General features: G+C 39.0%; 1 protein-coding gene across 20 annotated transcripts in view; it reads right to left on the reverse strand.

Annotated features, from left to right (window-relative positions):
- Nucleotides 1-15,969, reverse strand: part of LOC127633472 (transcription factor COE3-like) — a 110,115-nt gene that overhangs the window by 11,631 nt on the left and 82,515 nt on the right. For all 20 annotated transcript variants that reach the window (XM_052112613.1, XM_052112607.1, XM_052112603.1 and 17 more), the window contains exon 11: nt 3,787-3,875. In XM_052112613.1, coding sequence (XP_051968573.1) covers nt 3,787-3,875 — 89 coding nt within the window. The remainder of the gene's footprint in view (nt 1-3,786; nt 3,876-15,969) is intronic.

Below are 15,969 nucleotides of genomic sequence, written 5' to 3' on the forward strand. Positions count from 1 at the left end.
TGTTTTTCTGAGCCACTAATAATTACTCATCATCTCAGCTGTCATATCACAAGATGTCTTACATGCCTCCCAATTTTAACCGGCGATTATCGCAATTAACATCGCCCATGAAATTTAGCCCCAACTGTGCTTGGGTGACACCTACTTGAACTTCTCATCCATATGGCGGATGAGAGAAGAAGACATAAGGATAGTTTAAAGAAAATGACAGTGCCTCTCAAATCTAATCTGCCGTTTGCTATGAGGTGTCTTTACTAATGAACCGGATTTAGCGGCCCAAGTTGAAGTGGGAGTCTATCTGCATTAGAGCACAATGGACGCATCGGCCAATCAGCGGAGGAGACTGTGAATGAGTTTGTTTTGTTCCAGCATACCCCTCTCATCCTCACGGCCTCACGCTGAGAATATGATTAGCGGTGAACGGTGTTCGAGAAGCATTTCCATGTAAATTTCAGAGTGCTGGCGTTAAGTGTAATTGACTTCTCTCTTATAACAGACTGCAGGTTAGACCGACGGAAACTATTTAAGCCCAAAACGATCCCAAGGCTTGTTTCATGACAAATGCAAGGACTTATTATTAGAAGAGCTCATTGTTCTGCCTGTGGACGAGAATCGTTTAAATGGAGAACTTGTTATTATCACTTTTGAATATCGCGAGTGGTATATATCACCACTGTTAAAGAAGCCAAGTGAGGTGAGGGGCTGGAGGTGCTAATGTCATTATAAAAGTGTAAGGCAATTATTCTGTTAGTTCTTGCCCGAGGTGCTGAATACATTGAGGAGTGCGGGGCCAATACGTGTAGCTACCTTGCAAATGCAGAGAGAAGGAAGATGAATTTTAATGCATGGGTAATTGCTCAACATGAATGCATTTCTAATCATTTTTCTCATATATTAGATTGAAACGAAAGCGGAATAGATTGTTTGCGAGCTGAAATGGCACGCAAAGATGGAACGGCTAATGGAACTGATAAATGCACGAATGCGACTAACAGGTTACCACTATATGATTTGCAATAAAGATTATTTCTCAGTATAGGACCTAATCAGATTTTCATTCTTGCGTTTGTCTCAGTCGTATATAGAGACAAATGTATGACACTGATTTCAAACAAGGACTAAAAAGAAAGAGGTTTTGAAGGTCCCTTCAGCAATCTCTTTCCTCATCACATGAGTAACTTCGCATATTGCTTTGATTCTTTCACACCATCTTCTTATATAAATGTGCTCATTGAATGCCCCTCCCCTTGGATCACACATAACATTTTGATTTTAAGCCAACATTACTGATATTAAAAAGTCGATACAGCAACAACAATAAATAAATAGATAATTATCTATACGGCATTCGACAGTCAATAGAATCGGCAGTGCTCAATATTAATATTGAACTTATTACATAGTTAAATAAAAAAAGTTATAAGTTCAATATCATATGTGTTGCAGTTGCATTATTAAAGTGATGTCCAATGCAATACATGTTAACCATATTGGCTTTATGTCCTGCTACGATCACCCAGCAAAGCATATGCATTGTATATCCCCTGAAAAGAAGAACCGAAAAGGAAAACAAACAATCTACGAATCAATATTAGGGGCGTATTATCAACTCTACAGCGGACTCGAGCAGTCTGTGAGAGTGTGACGGCTTTACCTTATTGTTAACACGCTGTGTACATCCCTTCCCCCGAAACCTCTTATTTCGGCGGCCTGTCTCGCACCCCTAACATCTAATGTAGCCTCTTCTTGCAGACGCTGTGCCTCTCATTGAGAATACGTGTAAGGGTCAATTGCTGCTTAGTGTGGCGCCGGCTGTGACCCTCGAATGCGAAAGAGAAGCAGACGGCTGCGGTAACTATGATGAATCACTTGGCACTTTCATTTACATGCTGCTGAACTCACATTTGGGTCCATTAGAAGCCAAAATCAAATATTTATATAGTTTATTGGAACCGGTCTGGTGTGATGGCCCTGGTGCAGGGGGGTTTACCTGTATTTCAGGCATGCTTTGCGAAGAGGAAAGGAAAGATGTTGTTTACACCACTGCTGTACACGTTTATGATGTAGATGGGTAGTTGACATGAAATTTCAAGCAGTTTTAGAAGTATCTTGTGCTGTGATATATTATTTATAATATATGCTGTAATTTACCTACAGCTATTGCATAAATACATATATATTTTCCCATTGTTTTATTCTTTTGTAAATATTATACATGCATGACACTGCATGGGTAATTTGTACTAAGACCATTTGAAATTAGAGTTTCCCAAAAATGAAAATTCTGCCATATTTGACATACCATCATGTTGTTCAAAAGCAGTAATGGATCATAAAATGTGTTTTGCTGAATGTTAGCCTCTGTCACATTTACTTTCAATGCACCTTGTTTCATGCAATTAAAATAAATGGTGACTCAGGCTTATATCCAGCCTAACTTTACTATCTGTGTTCAATGGAAGAAATAAAGTCATATGGGTTTGGAATGATATGAGGCGGTGTAAAACATTTTGGGTGAACTGTCCCTTTAAAATGACATTATGAAGGCAAAAAGTTGATTTCAAACAGTAAAAGAAATAGTAGCCAGTTAAAGGACATAAGATATACATTTTACTTATTCATAAATGTGAATTTTAACCTAAAAAACATGTGTCAAATCTCAAGATGCTTTGTACTTTTCTCTTTTTCCAAGAATGATGGAAATATTACTGCATTTTTCTTTTAAGTTTTGAACCTTTGAAATCATCAAGCAGGGTGGCTTTGAAAAATGATTATTTTGGGATTTATTTTGATAATGGACAGTTTAGCATTTGCGAGAATGAGATTTCCTGTCCAGATATTGGCCTCCACAGAGACAGAGAGCCAAGTGTAATTGAAACACATCATGTGGCGCTGGGCAGAGTCTGAGGAATTCTTCGTTGGTGTGTGTCCGCAGTGGCGGCGTTCCAGAGCTTTTCTAGCGGAAGTTAATGATAGCGGCTTCTCCCATGCTGAGCTTTAATAGATATTTTTATGATATCTGTTATTAGGACTCCGTGGTGGTCAGCACACACCAAGCACCCACGAACAGGGCACAAAATAATCTCTTAACATATTAAGAAAAGCCCTCGGCGCTGTGCTACACTCAGATGGGAAATTAGCACGTTTTCTATTAGCTGGGGCACAAGTCAGAGATCCTATCAAAGCAAAATGAGCAAAAAAAAAAAGAAATAGAAAAAAAGAGGGGCAAATCAAAGAACGAAAAACAGGTCCAATCAGCACGCTTTGTCTTTCATGCCACACATCAAAACAAGAGAACTGCGATACGTGTCAACCACATGGGAACTGGAGGCAAACTGCATGGTTTGTGGAATTTTAATAGAATAAATAAATAAATAAATGAACCTAAAAAGCCCAGAGAGAGGGCTTGCCCATATTAACACACGTGAAGCTCATTTATTAACCTGCTAAGACAAGGACTTTAACGGAAAGCTCTATAAACAAAAGATTAAACTGGATCTAGCTTTGGAAAATGAAAGGAAAACAAGAGCAAAATAATCACACATCAGAAAGAGGCCTCTGCTTAGATTACAATCACCACTGCCTACTGGGGTGGAAAAAGACTTAATTGAACCATTTCGGAATTGCTAAAGTTTGGGCGATTCCGGCGGAATCCAAACAAGCCGGATTGAATAGTGATGACTTTCCAAATACAATTGCGTGCGCTAACTCGTCAAGGCGATGAATTGTTTCCCCATTTTCACATTTCTATTATGAATAGCTTTCTTTTTTATTTTATTCACTGACCTTGGGCAACCTCTCCGGATCACCTGGATGTCTGGGAATGACCTTTTGCAGTCTCTGGAAGCCATAGTCGATAGTTGGTTCATTCAAAGCTAGACCGAAAATCAAGAAACAGCATACATTACAATCCTGCACAGGCAAAACAAATGAACAGATTTATGCTTTCATTTGCAGCATCATAAATGTTATTACATTCACTCTTGAAAATATAAGCACCCATCATGCATTTTTATTCCAAATACGCCTGAGCATTTGAATAAAAGGTTATAACACGTTTTTTTTGCACTGTGTACAGCATTCTTTCATGCGGCGCGCAAGGTACCGGAGGCGACGTTAATCTATCACCTCTCCTATTTGGAAGAACAAGAGCTATAATTGATCAGATAAATATAAAGGGGTTGCAGGATGCATTATGAATGAAGGAGGCATGGTAATACGAACACACACAGTGATCACGACTGTCAACTCGATGAAGTCTGCATCAGTCCCAGTTCTTGAAGCACCGGCTGGATTTATGGACAACGGGCAATGATGACATATGTCTGGCTACTGCCCCCCTTTCAGATTTATTCCTCCAACTCGCACTCTCTCCATTTTCTCTACTCAGTTGTGCGCTAAAGCAAAGCAAGCAGAAGGAATACTTCATCTTACAGGGCTTTAATAATTGGTGAATGGTTGACTACAAACTGATGTGGGCACTATCATTTCACAGCTGTGCCGGGGCTGGCCTCATGAAATTGCTGGCCACAAATAGTAATTAATCTTTTCTTTCACACGCACACACACATGTACCCTCCCTCTCTGGAATTTTGAGTATGAAGTGCTCCGGTTATAAATCTTCTTGAATACAAGTGCATGAATCATAATCTTAACTTCCTGCTAGCCCATGCATTGCGTTTAACAAGCTTTAAAAGAGCACATGGAGGTCTATTATGATCCTTCTTGAGCGGAATACTAGACTTTAAGCATGCAAATATTTTTCAGATCCCACAGTATGGGCAACAGGATATGTCGTCACACGCTAGGACTTCTGTATAAAAAAAATGCAATAATGGACAATGACACTAAATGCATAGGCCACATCCACACTCATCTGTTTATGAAATTTCCTAACGTCATCGTTTTCCTAAGTATGCGGTAATGGTGGAGGAAAACTCTTCTAGTGTAGAAGAGAGGTGTAAATGTAGCTAATATAATGCATTTTAAAATAAAACGGATTAGTGCGAACATGAATGTAAATTATGACTCGATTTTTACTCTTTCTGAAGTAAAATTTGAGTGGTGCATTCCCATGCAGAAGTCACTGTCACAATGCTTGGGTGTTGTGCACGGTTGCCAGGGCATTGCTTTGTGGTCGCTAGGGTATTCTGGGTGGTTGCTATTGTAAGTGGTTGCTTAATAAGTATAAAAGACCATCCCCCAAGACTACGTTTAATTCTTATTTACTCACATAATGTAAGTCTTTGCTATTTTTTTCGGCAGTTGGGTGTAGCTGGATATTGTGAGCATTTAGAAGGGATTGCTATGTGGTGGCAAGGTGGTTCTGGATGGTTTCTTAGTGGTCCAAGTCAAAACAACCCATCATAAGTCTCTATGTTCTAGTTGCTTCTATAATGTAAGTCTATAGGATTTTTATCACCATTTTTGATGTCCAACAGGCAAAAATCGTAATTCCAATCGCTGATATTAGTAGAACATCTCGCCTCAATTTGAGTTTTGATTGTAGCAAAAAGGGTGCCAAACGTAGCATCACCAAACAGATATCCCCACCCCAAATTCAAACCATTGGTTGAGCCAATTTTGCTATTAAGAGCTGTTCAAACAGAGAACTGTGTTGATATTACGACAGAATGGCTTACTTTTAATTGTCTCTGCATATTAAGCTGAAATAAGAGTATTTTAACATTGAGGAATTACACACATCATCTGTAAAAAGCAAGAAATGAAAGAGTAGGAACAAGCAAGTGGAAAATCAGCGTGAAAATATTAGCAGATGTGAACATAGATGTCGTTGTCAGTGATGCAAGTGTTTAAATCAATCCGCTTTTTTAAAAGATCAGATCTGTCTGTTCCCCTTACTTAGCACGCTGTCTGCTGCTGAACTCTGCTCTGATAGTAACAGAGGAAGCGTAAGACAGATCTAAAGAAGCGAATGAGAGATGACAGCCGTCGAGGCGAAGACGAGCATATGAGACAGGAACTTCCTTGAAATAATTGGTTGACTTTATGATAAAGTGCTACAATTACTCGGTAGGGGGCAGCAATCCAATCAATCCAATGTGATCAATATCAAGTCGCGGGTTGTGTTTTGGCACGTGTATATGCATGTCATCGCATGACAGCAGTGATGCTATTTGACATGCCATCTTGCATGGTTGAAGACAAAGTAGCGTGCAGGAATTCAAAGTAAGACGTCGGCTTGTTAATAAAGCATTGATCGGATGTATTGATTTTACATGACATGACTTTCACAAGGATGTATCTCACTCACACACACCTACACCTCCCCCCGTCTCTCCTGTCATTCCTAGACAGACAACCCCCCCCCACCTTTCTGAGACGGCTGTGGTGACAGGACTGTCAGAAGGTCAGGGCACATGTAGATGTTTGTATTACCGCACTTCATTATGCCTGAATTTGGCCATACGAGGGAATCCATCATTTCTGGGTGGCGGTGCTGTCTTTCTCTGCCCATTTCTTATGTCTGAAGTCTGGAAGCTACACAAATGCATCATGGACATTGACATTAGGGCTTCAGGATGTATATTTGCTCTGGGATGAATAATAAAAGTGGTGACATTAAATATGGTCAAAAAGTGGAACATTTACAGCCGTTCTGATCACAATCACACACTATGGATACGAGTGGCGACATGTTGTTCTTTGTTCTACCACTGAGGCTTTGCTGATGAAGGAATGTGTGCAGTTTAATAAATGTATCGAAACAGTGGGCTAAATGCTCTTCAGTTATTGATTGGATGCTAATGTAGTAAAAGAGGTCAGTGAGACCTTCATTAGCGCAAGACCTCGGAGAATCTCCACATCAAACACACCAGGAATTATTAATTATAGCCGTGTTAATGGACCATCTAAAAATTGCATATGGTAGTCGTAGTTTCCACCAACATTTCATAGCTACTACTTGGGAAGTATAAACTGAATATATATATATATTTCTTATGATTTTACAGTTGCAACAATAAAGGTTCTAACTATAGTATGTTCACAGAAACTGTGGTATAAACTGTGGTAAATTTACATAGTTTACTTGTCAGCAAACCCATCGAAGAGAAAAAAATGGCAAGTTCAATGTCTTTAAAATCTGCTCACACTCGCTCTCTCTCTCGCTCTCGCTATCTATCTCTCTCTCTTTCTCTCTCTCTCTCTCTGAGACAGTAATGAGATTTAATAGAGAGCAAATTGAGGTATCCTGCTTCTCAGAGATCTCAACATTGTCTCAAACTGTGCTATAATAATCTGTGCAATATAATCTTATTTAATGATTTATAGCCCAGAGTGTTTTCCAATTAAGTGAAAATATGTAATGAGAGTTTTATTGTTTTAAACTGTTATACATGTCCTTAAAGCCTAGTTAAAAATACATAAAATGCTTTGAGTGATTTAAGCATGTGTTAAAAGCATACAACTATTTAAGTGATTTAAGCAAGTACTTAAATGCATGAAATAATCATGTGTTAAGTATGTGTTGAAGCATATGGGTAGACTAATACCCTGTTTCTATTTTATTTTACATAAACCTATACTGATACTTCAACTTTAAGTTGATAATTAAAACTGAATTGAGGTCTCTATTAAGTCATCTAGGCTAATAAAGTGCAAAAAATGAACAATACACTTTCAGCGTGAGGTCCATTTCAGAGCAGGCCTGAGGTTAAGCCCCTCCCACTGGCCTCTGAGCCAGCCCCCCAGCCCGGGGCTCGGCCAATCAATAGCACTTTCCTGTTTAGAGCAATGTAATTATGAGGTGGGGAGAGTAGGTGACCTTTCACCTGTTCCACATTACTTTGCTGATATTAAGATAAATTGCCCGATTTTGGGTAAACATATGCTGCAATTCAGGCTGTCAGCGCTGGTTTGCTAAGGGATAATTTGTATTGATCTCTCCGTTTCTTCCCAATTCTGCCTACTGACCTAACGGATAATGAGAGAGGGAAAAAGCGAGAGAGAGAGAGAGAGAGAGAGAGAGAGAGTAAAGTGCTGGATATGGCCGTATAGTCACCACTGCTTCTCCGGCTGAGAGTGTATCTGGAAGCCTGGCGTATGTCTGTGGCAGAGTGTTTTGCTTACATCTTCATTTGTCATCCATTTTCTGTTTGTTTGTTCTATCCATCCGGAAAGGAATGGGGGGGTGGGGTGTACACAGTTTAGCACTCAAGCATAACTGAGCATGTTAAATCAAATCAGGCTCACATCTTTTACAGGACTGTTATGAATTATGGAGCCGCACATATAAAGAGGAAATGTGTTTGCTAATGAGCTAGCATGCTTTTCAGGCCGAGTGAATGAACAGAAGGGTTTATGTTTGATGGATGATAAATCTAAAGCTCCTTGGGCTGGTCATCATGTTTTAGTTTTTTTAGTTTTTTTCACCCCTCATTTGTAAAAGAGAATGTTAAGCACAATCTGTAGGGTACTTAACATGAAACAGACTCACAAGTCAGATTTGAGTGTGTATGTTTATACAGTGGGCTTAAAAGTCAGCAGGGTGGGGAGGGTTACTTTTGAAATGTATTCCACTACAGATTACAGAATACATGCTGTAAAATGTCATTTGTAACGTAACTTATTCTAAATACTTTGGATTACTTCTCCAGCACTGGTAGATTTTTTCACTTGTTTTGTCTATAAAACCACATTCTCTGAAACACCTAAATATCTTATGCAGTGTTATTTCTAAAACAAGATAAATCAAATTGATCTTGTTTTAAGGATTTTTAGAAATTTTTACATGACAACAACACACAAATTATTATCAAGAATATGATTTTTGCCCTAATATCAAAGGCCTTACTAGAAAAAGAAATTATGATCTAACGTCAATTGTCTTCATAAAAAATATGATTGTGTCTGGTAACATGTGCATGTAAAATGGCTAAAAATAGCATTTTAGCTTAGCGTAAAGCTAACAATTTAGACAAGGATTATTTCTATTTCTTCTTCTCCAAACTTACTTCAAACGTACTTCTCTGTCTGCTCGTATGAATGTCACACATCATAAGAAAGTGTTTCACCGCTGTTCAAATGCACTTTGGATCTCATCATTTATGTGTATAAATGTTTTCCATCTGAAACGACTAAATATTAAATGAAACAAATGACCATAAAATGCAAAGTAATCTCTTCAGTAATTAAAATACTTTTGAAAGTAACTGTATCCTAATTACCATTTAAATGTAATATTTAAATTGTAACTGTAGTGGAATACAGCTACTTATATTTTCTATTTTAACTATGTAATCCCATTACATGTATTCCGTTACTCCCCAATCCTGAAAGTCATCAAGAGTCCAGTTGCATAATGCTTCTATTTAAACATTTTCGTTATCTCCTGGTGTAAATCACATTTTAAATCGCAGTTTATGAATGCGGGTTCAGACTTTTGAACGGCTCTGTATATATGTAGGTGTGCATGGTTGTCTTCGGTTTGTGTGTGCGTCTGTGTGTGTGCGTGTCTTCATATATTTCAAGATTGAGTGTTTTGACCTTGTTCTCGCAGACTGTATATATTGTCATTCTTCAAAAGTGACACGGTAGAGGGCCGCAGATACTAAACTGTGACATGTTTTTATTTAGCAATAAGAGAAGCATCCCATAGTAAGAGCACAGGGAAGTGACACTATTGCAATCCATCACAATAAAATACAACTGAACAGATTCACAAAGTTATACGGTGAATAAAGCTTAATTTATTAATTAAATTCACTATGTAAAAATAAAAAAAATTCGACTTTATTGTTGATCATATATAGGTCCACATGGAATCTGTGCACTGTTTTGCATCTGTGCAGATTTAAATATATATATATATATATATATATATATATATATATATATATATATTTAAAACAAACAAACAAACAAAAAAACTATCTGTGCTTACATTACAGATGTCTGTTACATCCTATGATGATGATGAATGTGTATCTTTGGCTATGATAATGAATGGCTTTCTGGCTGTTGCTCTCTATTACTTTGTCTAATTATCCTTAACTGCTGCAAGCTTAACTCCGCCCCACCTCTACGATCAAGAACTGTTTTTCCACTCTTTTTTTTTTCTACAGCTTCTAGAAACACAAATCAGAGAGGGGAAACATGATAGATTTAAGATAGATGACGGTGATTCAGAACAGTGCTGTCCATCTCTGGATTGTATAAGTGGTTTTTTTTTTTTTTAAGGGAAAGAAGAATGTCCAACTGATGTCACACACACTACGAAAACAAAAACTTTGAAAGGAAATGTATTTCAACACCGATTGCACATTGTTCCTGAGCTGATCCAGTGAGATATGGCAAAAAAAACTAAAGAGGAAAAGCATCAGAGGGCATTTTGAGTTTAATGCAACACAATAAATACAGGAAAAGATTCATTTGTTCTAGCCCAGCTGTTGAATTTCACTCTAAATGAGGTCAATTTCCATTGCAATTATGACCGTTTTCATGCAACTTGCCCAACCAAGAATTGTAGTATTAGTTCACTTTCCTTTACCGAAAACAGGCCATCTTCATAATTATAATTTCTTTGAACAAGCCTGAAACATAATCCGAGTGAAAGAGAGACACATTTGTTACTGTCACCGAGAGAAAGATGCAAGCAGCTGCAATTAAGAACCACAGATGCTTCTCGCAAGAAAAAAAATGGAACCTCTTGTGATGTGTAAAAATGAAATGGTCCAATCAGAATGCCCAATACAAAGGCATGCCACTAGATGTAACTTGGTAAAACTGGCAAGATTAAGCAGACTTGACTGAATCTATATTTATCATGATATTAAAAAGGCTTGTGCTTCAATACTCAATTATCTTTGTAGACAAATATATGTGCCTCATATCTGATTATGATTAGTCTAAAATGTGGAAAGTATAGTCATAACAAACTAAATGAGTAACTGTGTGCAAACCTTTCACTGGTAGTTTACGACACATTTTATGTGTATGAGTGTTTGTGAACTAAAAGGATAAAATGAAAGCAATTTTAAGGATTCAAAGTAAAAAAATGTAAACAGATGGATGGACATCTAAAGGGGAGAAATAAGCTGATGGCTGACTAGTTTTGTACTATTACAGTGCTTTGAATTTCAAGCTTGATGTGAGCGCAAAAGAGAGAACTGGTAAAAAAAAGGGGGATTTTTGGAGAACACTGAAAGCCTGAGCTACTCGACGTGGTGGAGATAACTTCTTCATTTTATTGCCAGCTGTCTCAGAGGAAGCTATTTCATCTATGAGAAATTCAGATTCTCCGGAAATTAAAATTTCAAAGATCTGCAGCGTGGAAAAAAGGGTGTTGGAGAAAAAAAAATCAATGGAGGCAGATCAATGCTCATAGAAATTTCATGAACTTTGAACCGATACAGGCATGATGATGAGAGAGACAGGGTTGGGGGTGGTATTCGAGCCACCGATAAAGTGTCGACAGGACAAGAGAAGCCCACTCTAGCGATCTAGGCTGCTCATATTTTATTTCCTTGACAGAAATTACATTTCAAATCTATTTCTGTAACAAGGAAGGTTAAAAATGACCCTTACCCCCTCTGTTTCTCCACTCATCCTACATTTGTCAGCATTCTCCATCCTATGCATCCATTCGACTCACCTTAGGCAGATCTGACTCAAACGGTGCACTTAAACGGCCCGCTGATATCAATACAATTCCATCTCCGTCGATCACAGACACATATTAATATTGTAAAATGAAGATCAATATGTGGAAGAAGGAGGGCTAGAAAATCGATGGGTGCAAAATTATTGCTGCATTTTCGTCCTCATTTGAGATGAGTTGTGTTTTCCTCCGCCGGTCAATACTTTGCAGCGTCTTTCATTAATCTATAAATAAATTTGCCGATAAGTTGGGGCATACAGGTTAGGGCCAGGTCAGAGGGGTGAGGGGACCAGCAAACAGGAAGATGTTTGGGAACAAGAGAAAGAGCAGCCCATCCATTAGAAGTAGTTCTGGCCACTGGAGCATGACTAATTTTTCTGACTTAGTGAGGACAAACCTATTTAAAGCTGTCAGAGGAAAAAAAAAATGGACCCAGCCAAAATAGCAACCAGAAAGGCCAATTATACCCAAATCACCCCTCTGCAAGTCTCTTTAAGGAGAGTGGGTTCATTTCACCCTTCCAGCACATGCAGAGGTTGGCTGAATCTTTTTTGGACCGCAGCTTATTATAGAGTTGTACTTTGTCACAATATTGCATTAAAATATCTCTACAATCCCCAATGGTATGACATTGCTCACAATAATGGTGCAGTCCTCTCTGAAGTAATAATATTTCTCAAAGAACTTGCCTGAGAAGAAATATCCTCATCTGCTGAAAAGGGACTGATATCTCAATTGCTGGTTCTAGTTATTAGTGAGCAGTTGCACAATATGCCTGTATCATTACGATAGAGTGCAATAGCCACCGCCCACTTAATCAGAAAAAGGGTTTAAATAAATCAGAAAAATGACAAATGTGCAAGACTGATCACTCCGTCTTACCACCATGTCTTTTATAAAGGAATTAAGCACTCATCCTACGAAGCATTGTGAATGACGTAATCAAATTACAATATTCAAAACTCGCAACTATAGGCCAATGCCATGTCCACACTAATACCGCAGGGTTGGCGGTTCGATTCCTGGGCCACATGACTCCACATGCCGAAGTGTCCTTGGGCAAGACACTGAACCCCAAGTTGCTCCCAATGGCAGGCTAGCGCCTTGCATGGCCGCTCTGCTGCTATTGGTGTGTGAATGTGAGTGTGAATGAGTGTGCGAATGTTTATGCCTCTCATCCAAATAAGAATGCCGTTTTCCTCCACCAAAAACAGAGCGTTTCAAAAGCGCTCTCCATTACTGCATACTTCTGCAAAATGTAACAAACTAAAAACTGAATATTAAAAAAAACGAATTGCTGTGCGTGTGGCCTGAGTCAAGTGAAACAAGATGTTTGCAATACTTCGTGGGAGTGGGCGGACACTGATTTTTTCAGATTTCTGGGATTCCCACTTACATGGTAAAATGTAATATATCTGATCTCTATTTAGGATTATGGGTAATGTAGTATTTCACAGGGAGATTTGCCATTATACTTTTTTTTTTAATTATCATTTAACAACTTCAGAGCCCATAGTAACTCTGTCTAGAAAGGCATATATGTTATCGCTAGGCCCATATGGAATCCACTGACTTTCTTTGAAAAATCTGTGGAATTCTGCAGAAGGAATTTAAACATAGCAATACACTCCATTATTGGTAGCTTAAAATATCATGAGATTAGCCTAAATATGTAATAAAGAAACATGTTAGGGGGTAGGGACTTTTATGAATGCCATTTGTCGCAGTTATGTGGAAATTTGCAAATTAACATTTTCTGTCTGGGCCTGGTTATCGCTAAAAATAAATGTACTAATTGGAAAAATGAGTGGAATTCATTTAAGAGCTTTTTAAGAATGAAGTGTTGATGATGGCTTGTTATAAAAGTTGCAGTGAACAAGTGGAGGATGGAAAGAAAGAAAACAATTCCTGGACTGCATTCAAGCTCCTCTGTTTACATTTCCTCCCTGCCTCTGATGACTTCTGGTGTGCGAATGTGTTTACATATGTATGTGTGTGTGTGTGTGTGTGGTTCCAATCCTATCAGATACAGTTCGTGCTCGGCGACGCCAAAGGCAGTGGGTAGGGATGAGTGCCCGATGGACAGATAGCCCAGCACAAATGGTCTATAGATAATACTCCGATATGCCGTTTCATGTGGCAACATTTAGATTTGTTTACCATCTTCCCTGCTTACAAAGACCCCACTATAAGATCTTCCTCTTCAAGCAATATTGGACTTCCTTGAGAAGTGGATGAGTCTTTTGAAGTAGACGATAGCAGACCTGCAGATTGGAACTGTAGAAATGGTCTGAGTAAAAAAAAAAAAAACACTCTACAATTTTAAACGCTTGCGTCAGAGGTTAATCGCCTCTAAATGTCAGTAATTAGTCTAATGAAGACCTGTGTTTGGTTCCAGCATGCACGTGTATGCGTGCCAGGATCTGAACATATCTTTAACGTGGCAGTAGGCCGAGTGAGTGAAGTCTCGGGATGACCCCTTTGTCCTTTTATGCTATGATAAATGACCGTCTCCTCCTCTCTGTGTTTCGTCAGTTTCTGTGCAGTTGAGTCAATACCTTCACCTTGACAAGGAAACTTTGTGATTTATCAGGGCTGCCGGCCAATCAACAGGCCGGGATCTCAGAGCCCTTAGAGAGTCAGAGAGCACGCTGTGGTCAAAGTCTCAGGGAGCAGAATGGGGTGACGTTGTCACCGCAATGACAGACAAATGGCTTTTGTTAGAAGCGACCAAAAAAGACGGGTGGGGTCCAGAGACAGAGGGTGGAAAATCAAGAAATGGAAAGACGGTAAAAAATGCTTGACTTGTACTAATAACAGAAACAGTCCATAGCGGTCGAGGCGGGTTAAAAGATGAAGCACCCTGTCACACCGCAGGTTTGGAAATTAGCAAATAATGTTCCTGAGTCCTGATAAATGTCTGACAGGCCTCCCTCGCAAATCATTTTTTAACATTTTGATGCATGTCTACAATCCCATCGGAGGGAAGGAAAAGTTTACTAGCCCTCGAATCCACCTTGACAAATGAAGGCCGGTAAGAGTACGATTTCTGTATGAAGTATAGTTCATTTTCGGCAATTCTGGTAAATGGGTGTCATTGATTAGGACAAATAGTCTAGAAGGGTGATAGCTCTTGCCATACGTCTCCATTCCTCTCTCTTTTTCTCTCTCCCTGGCCTCCAATGGAGCGTTAAGTCTGCGGTCACCGGTGACCATGCCTAAATAGAAAGCAATAGCTTTGATGCAATTAGAGTCCAATGTTGAGCTTTATTTATGGCTGGTGTCATTGTTCAAAATCGTTTCTAAAAGCGCTCAGGAGGTTTCCCTCCGTTAAAGTGTCTATTAGAGGCAGAGCGGTCACACACACACATATATATCTTAATTTATATCTTTTGGTTTCCCCTTGTTAGGAGCCATAGGAGATCATTGCTGCCTCCGAATTTGGGTCGCAAAGACGGATAGAATGCGTTCCTATGCATACTGTACACTGTCATTCCGGTTTGTTTGTAGGGACGGTCCATCTTTTCTTTTTGGATACTTTTGACTTTAAGTCTCCCTGAAAAGGGCCCACTAAACCTATATGTAGGTGTTTGTCAATTCTGATAACACCTCAAAAGGGAACATCTGGATGATGTTTTTAAAATAACTGGATCAGCTAAAGGAAAGAGCATCTCAGAGTTGAGCGCTGTTGGCAATGAGACAAACATGGTTGTCCAGCTTTGATTTTTTTTTCTTTTCTTTCTTTGCAAACCCTTCTGAAAAGCTGTTCCATGCCAGGCCTGATCAATGGATAACCAATACAGGTATCAGATAGTGCAGTGGTAGCCTTGTGTTAACAAAAGACAAAAGTACATACATACAAGGTTAAAGATGAAAAAACTGAAAGAACACACTGGTCTTTTAGATATACAAAGGGATGTAGACTCAATAAACCACTGCAGCATTTCCTTTTAAATTAAGACACTAAGAGCCTGCAGCTGTAAATAGCCCTGCTTACACATCCGATCCGAGTGTTAATGGACGGATGGTATTGAATAACACATTGTTTTAGGCCCAGTTCTAGCAGCTCATAAACTAAAGAGACCCTCTTGCATGTTTGCGTAACCTTACAGAATGCCGGCATCCCATTTTAGGCCCTCTTTAGTGTCCTCGGGTCTTGGTGGATCTCTACGACGTGTTTAATTTCACTGCTGTTTAGCTGTGTCAGTACGAGTGGTGTTGGAGAGTGCCAGAGGACATAAGGAGCCGTTTTCAGAGTCTGGCTAGAGTAATTTGTTTAAAGAGCATTGACCTCTGAGACAAGGCGGCTCGTGTTGGCTGTGATGGAAGAGAATTATCGACTCTTAAAG

Source organism: Xyrauchen texanus, chromosome 40 (assembly GCF_025860055.1).
Source record: "Xyrauchen texanus isolate HMW12.3.18 chromosome 40, RBS_HiC_50CHRs, whole genome shotgun sequence".
Classification (NCBI taxonomy): Eukaryota; Metazoa; Chordata; class Actinopteri; order Cypriniformes; family Catostomidae; genus Xyrauchen; species Xyrauchen texanus.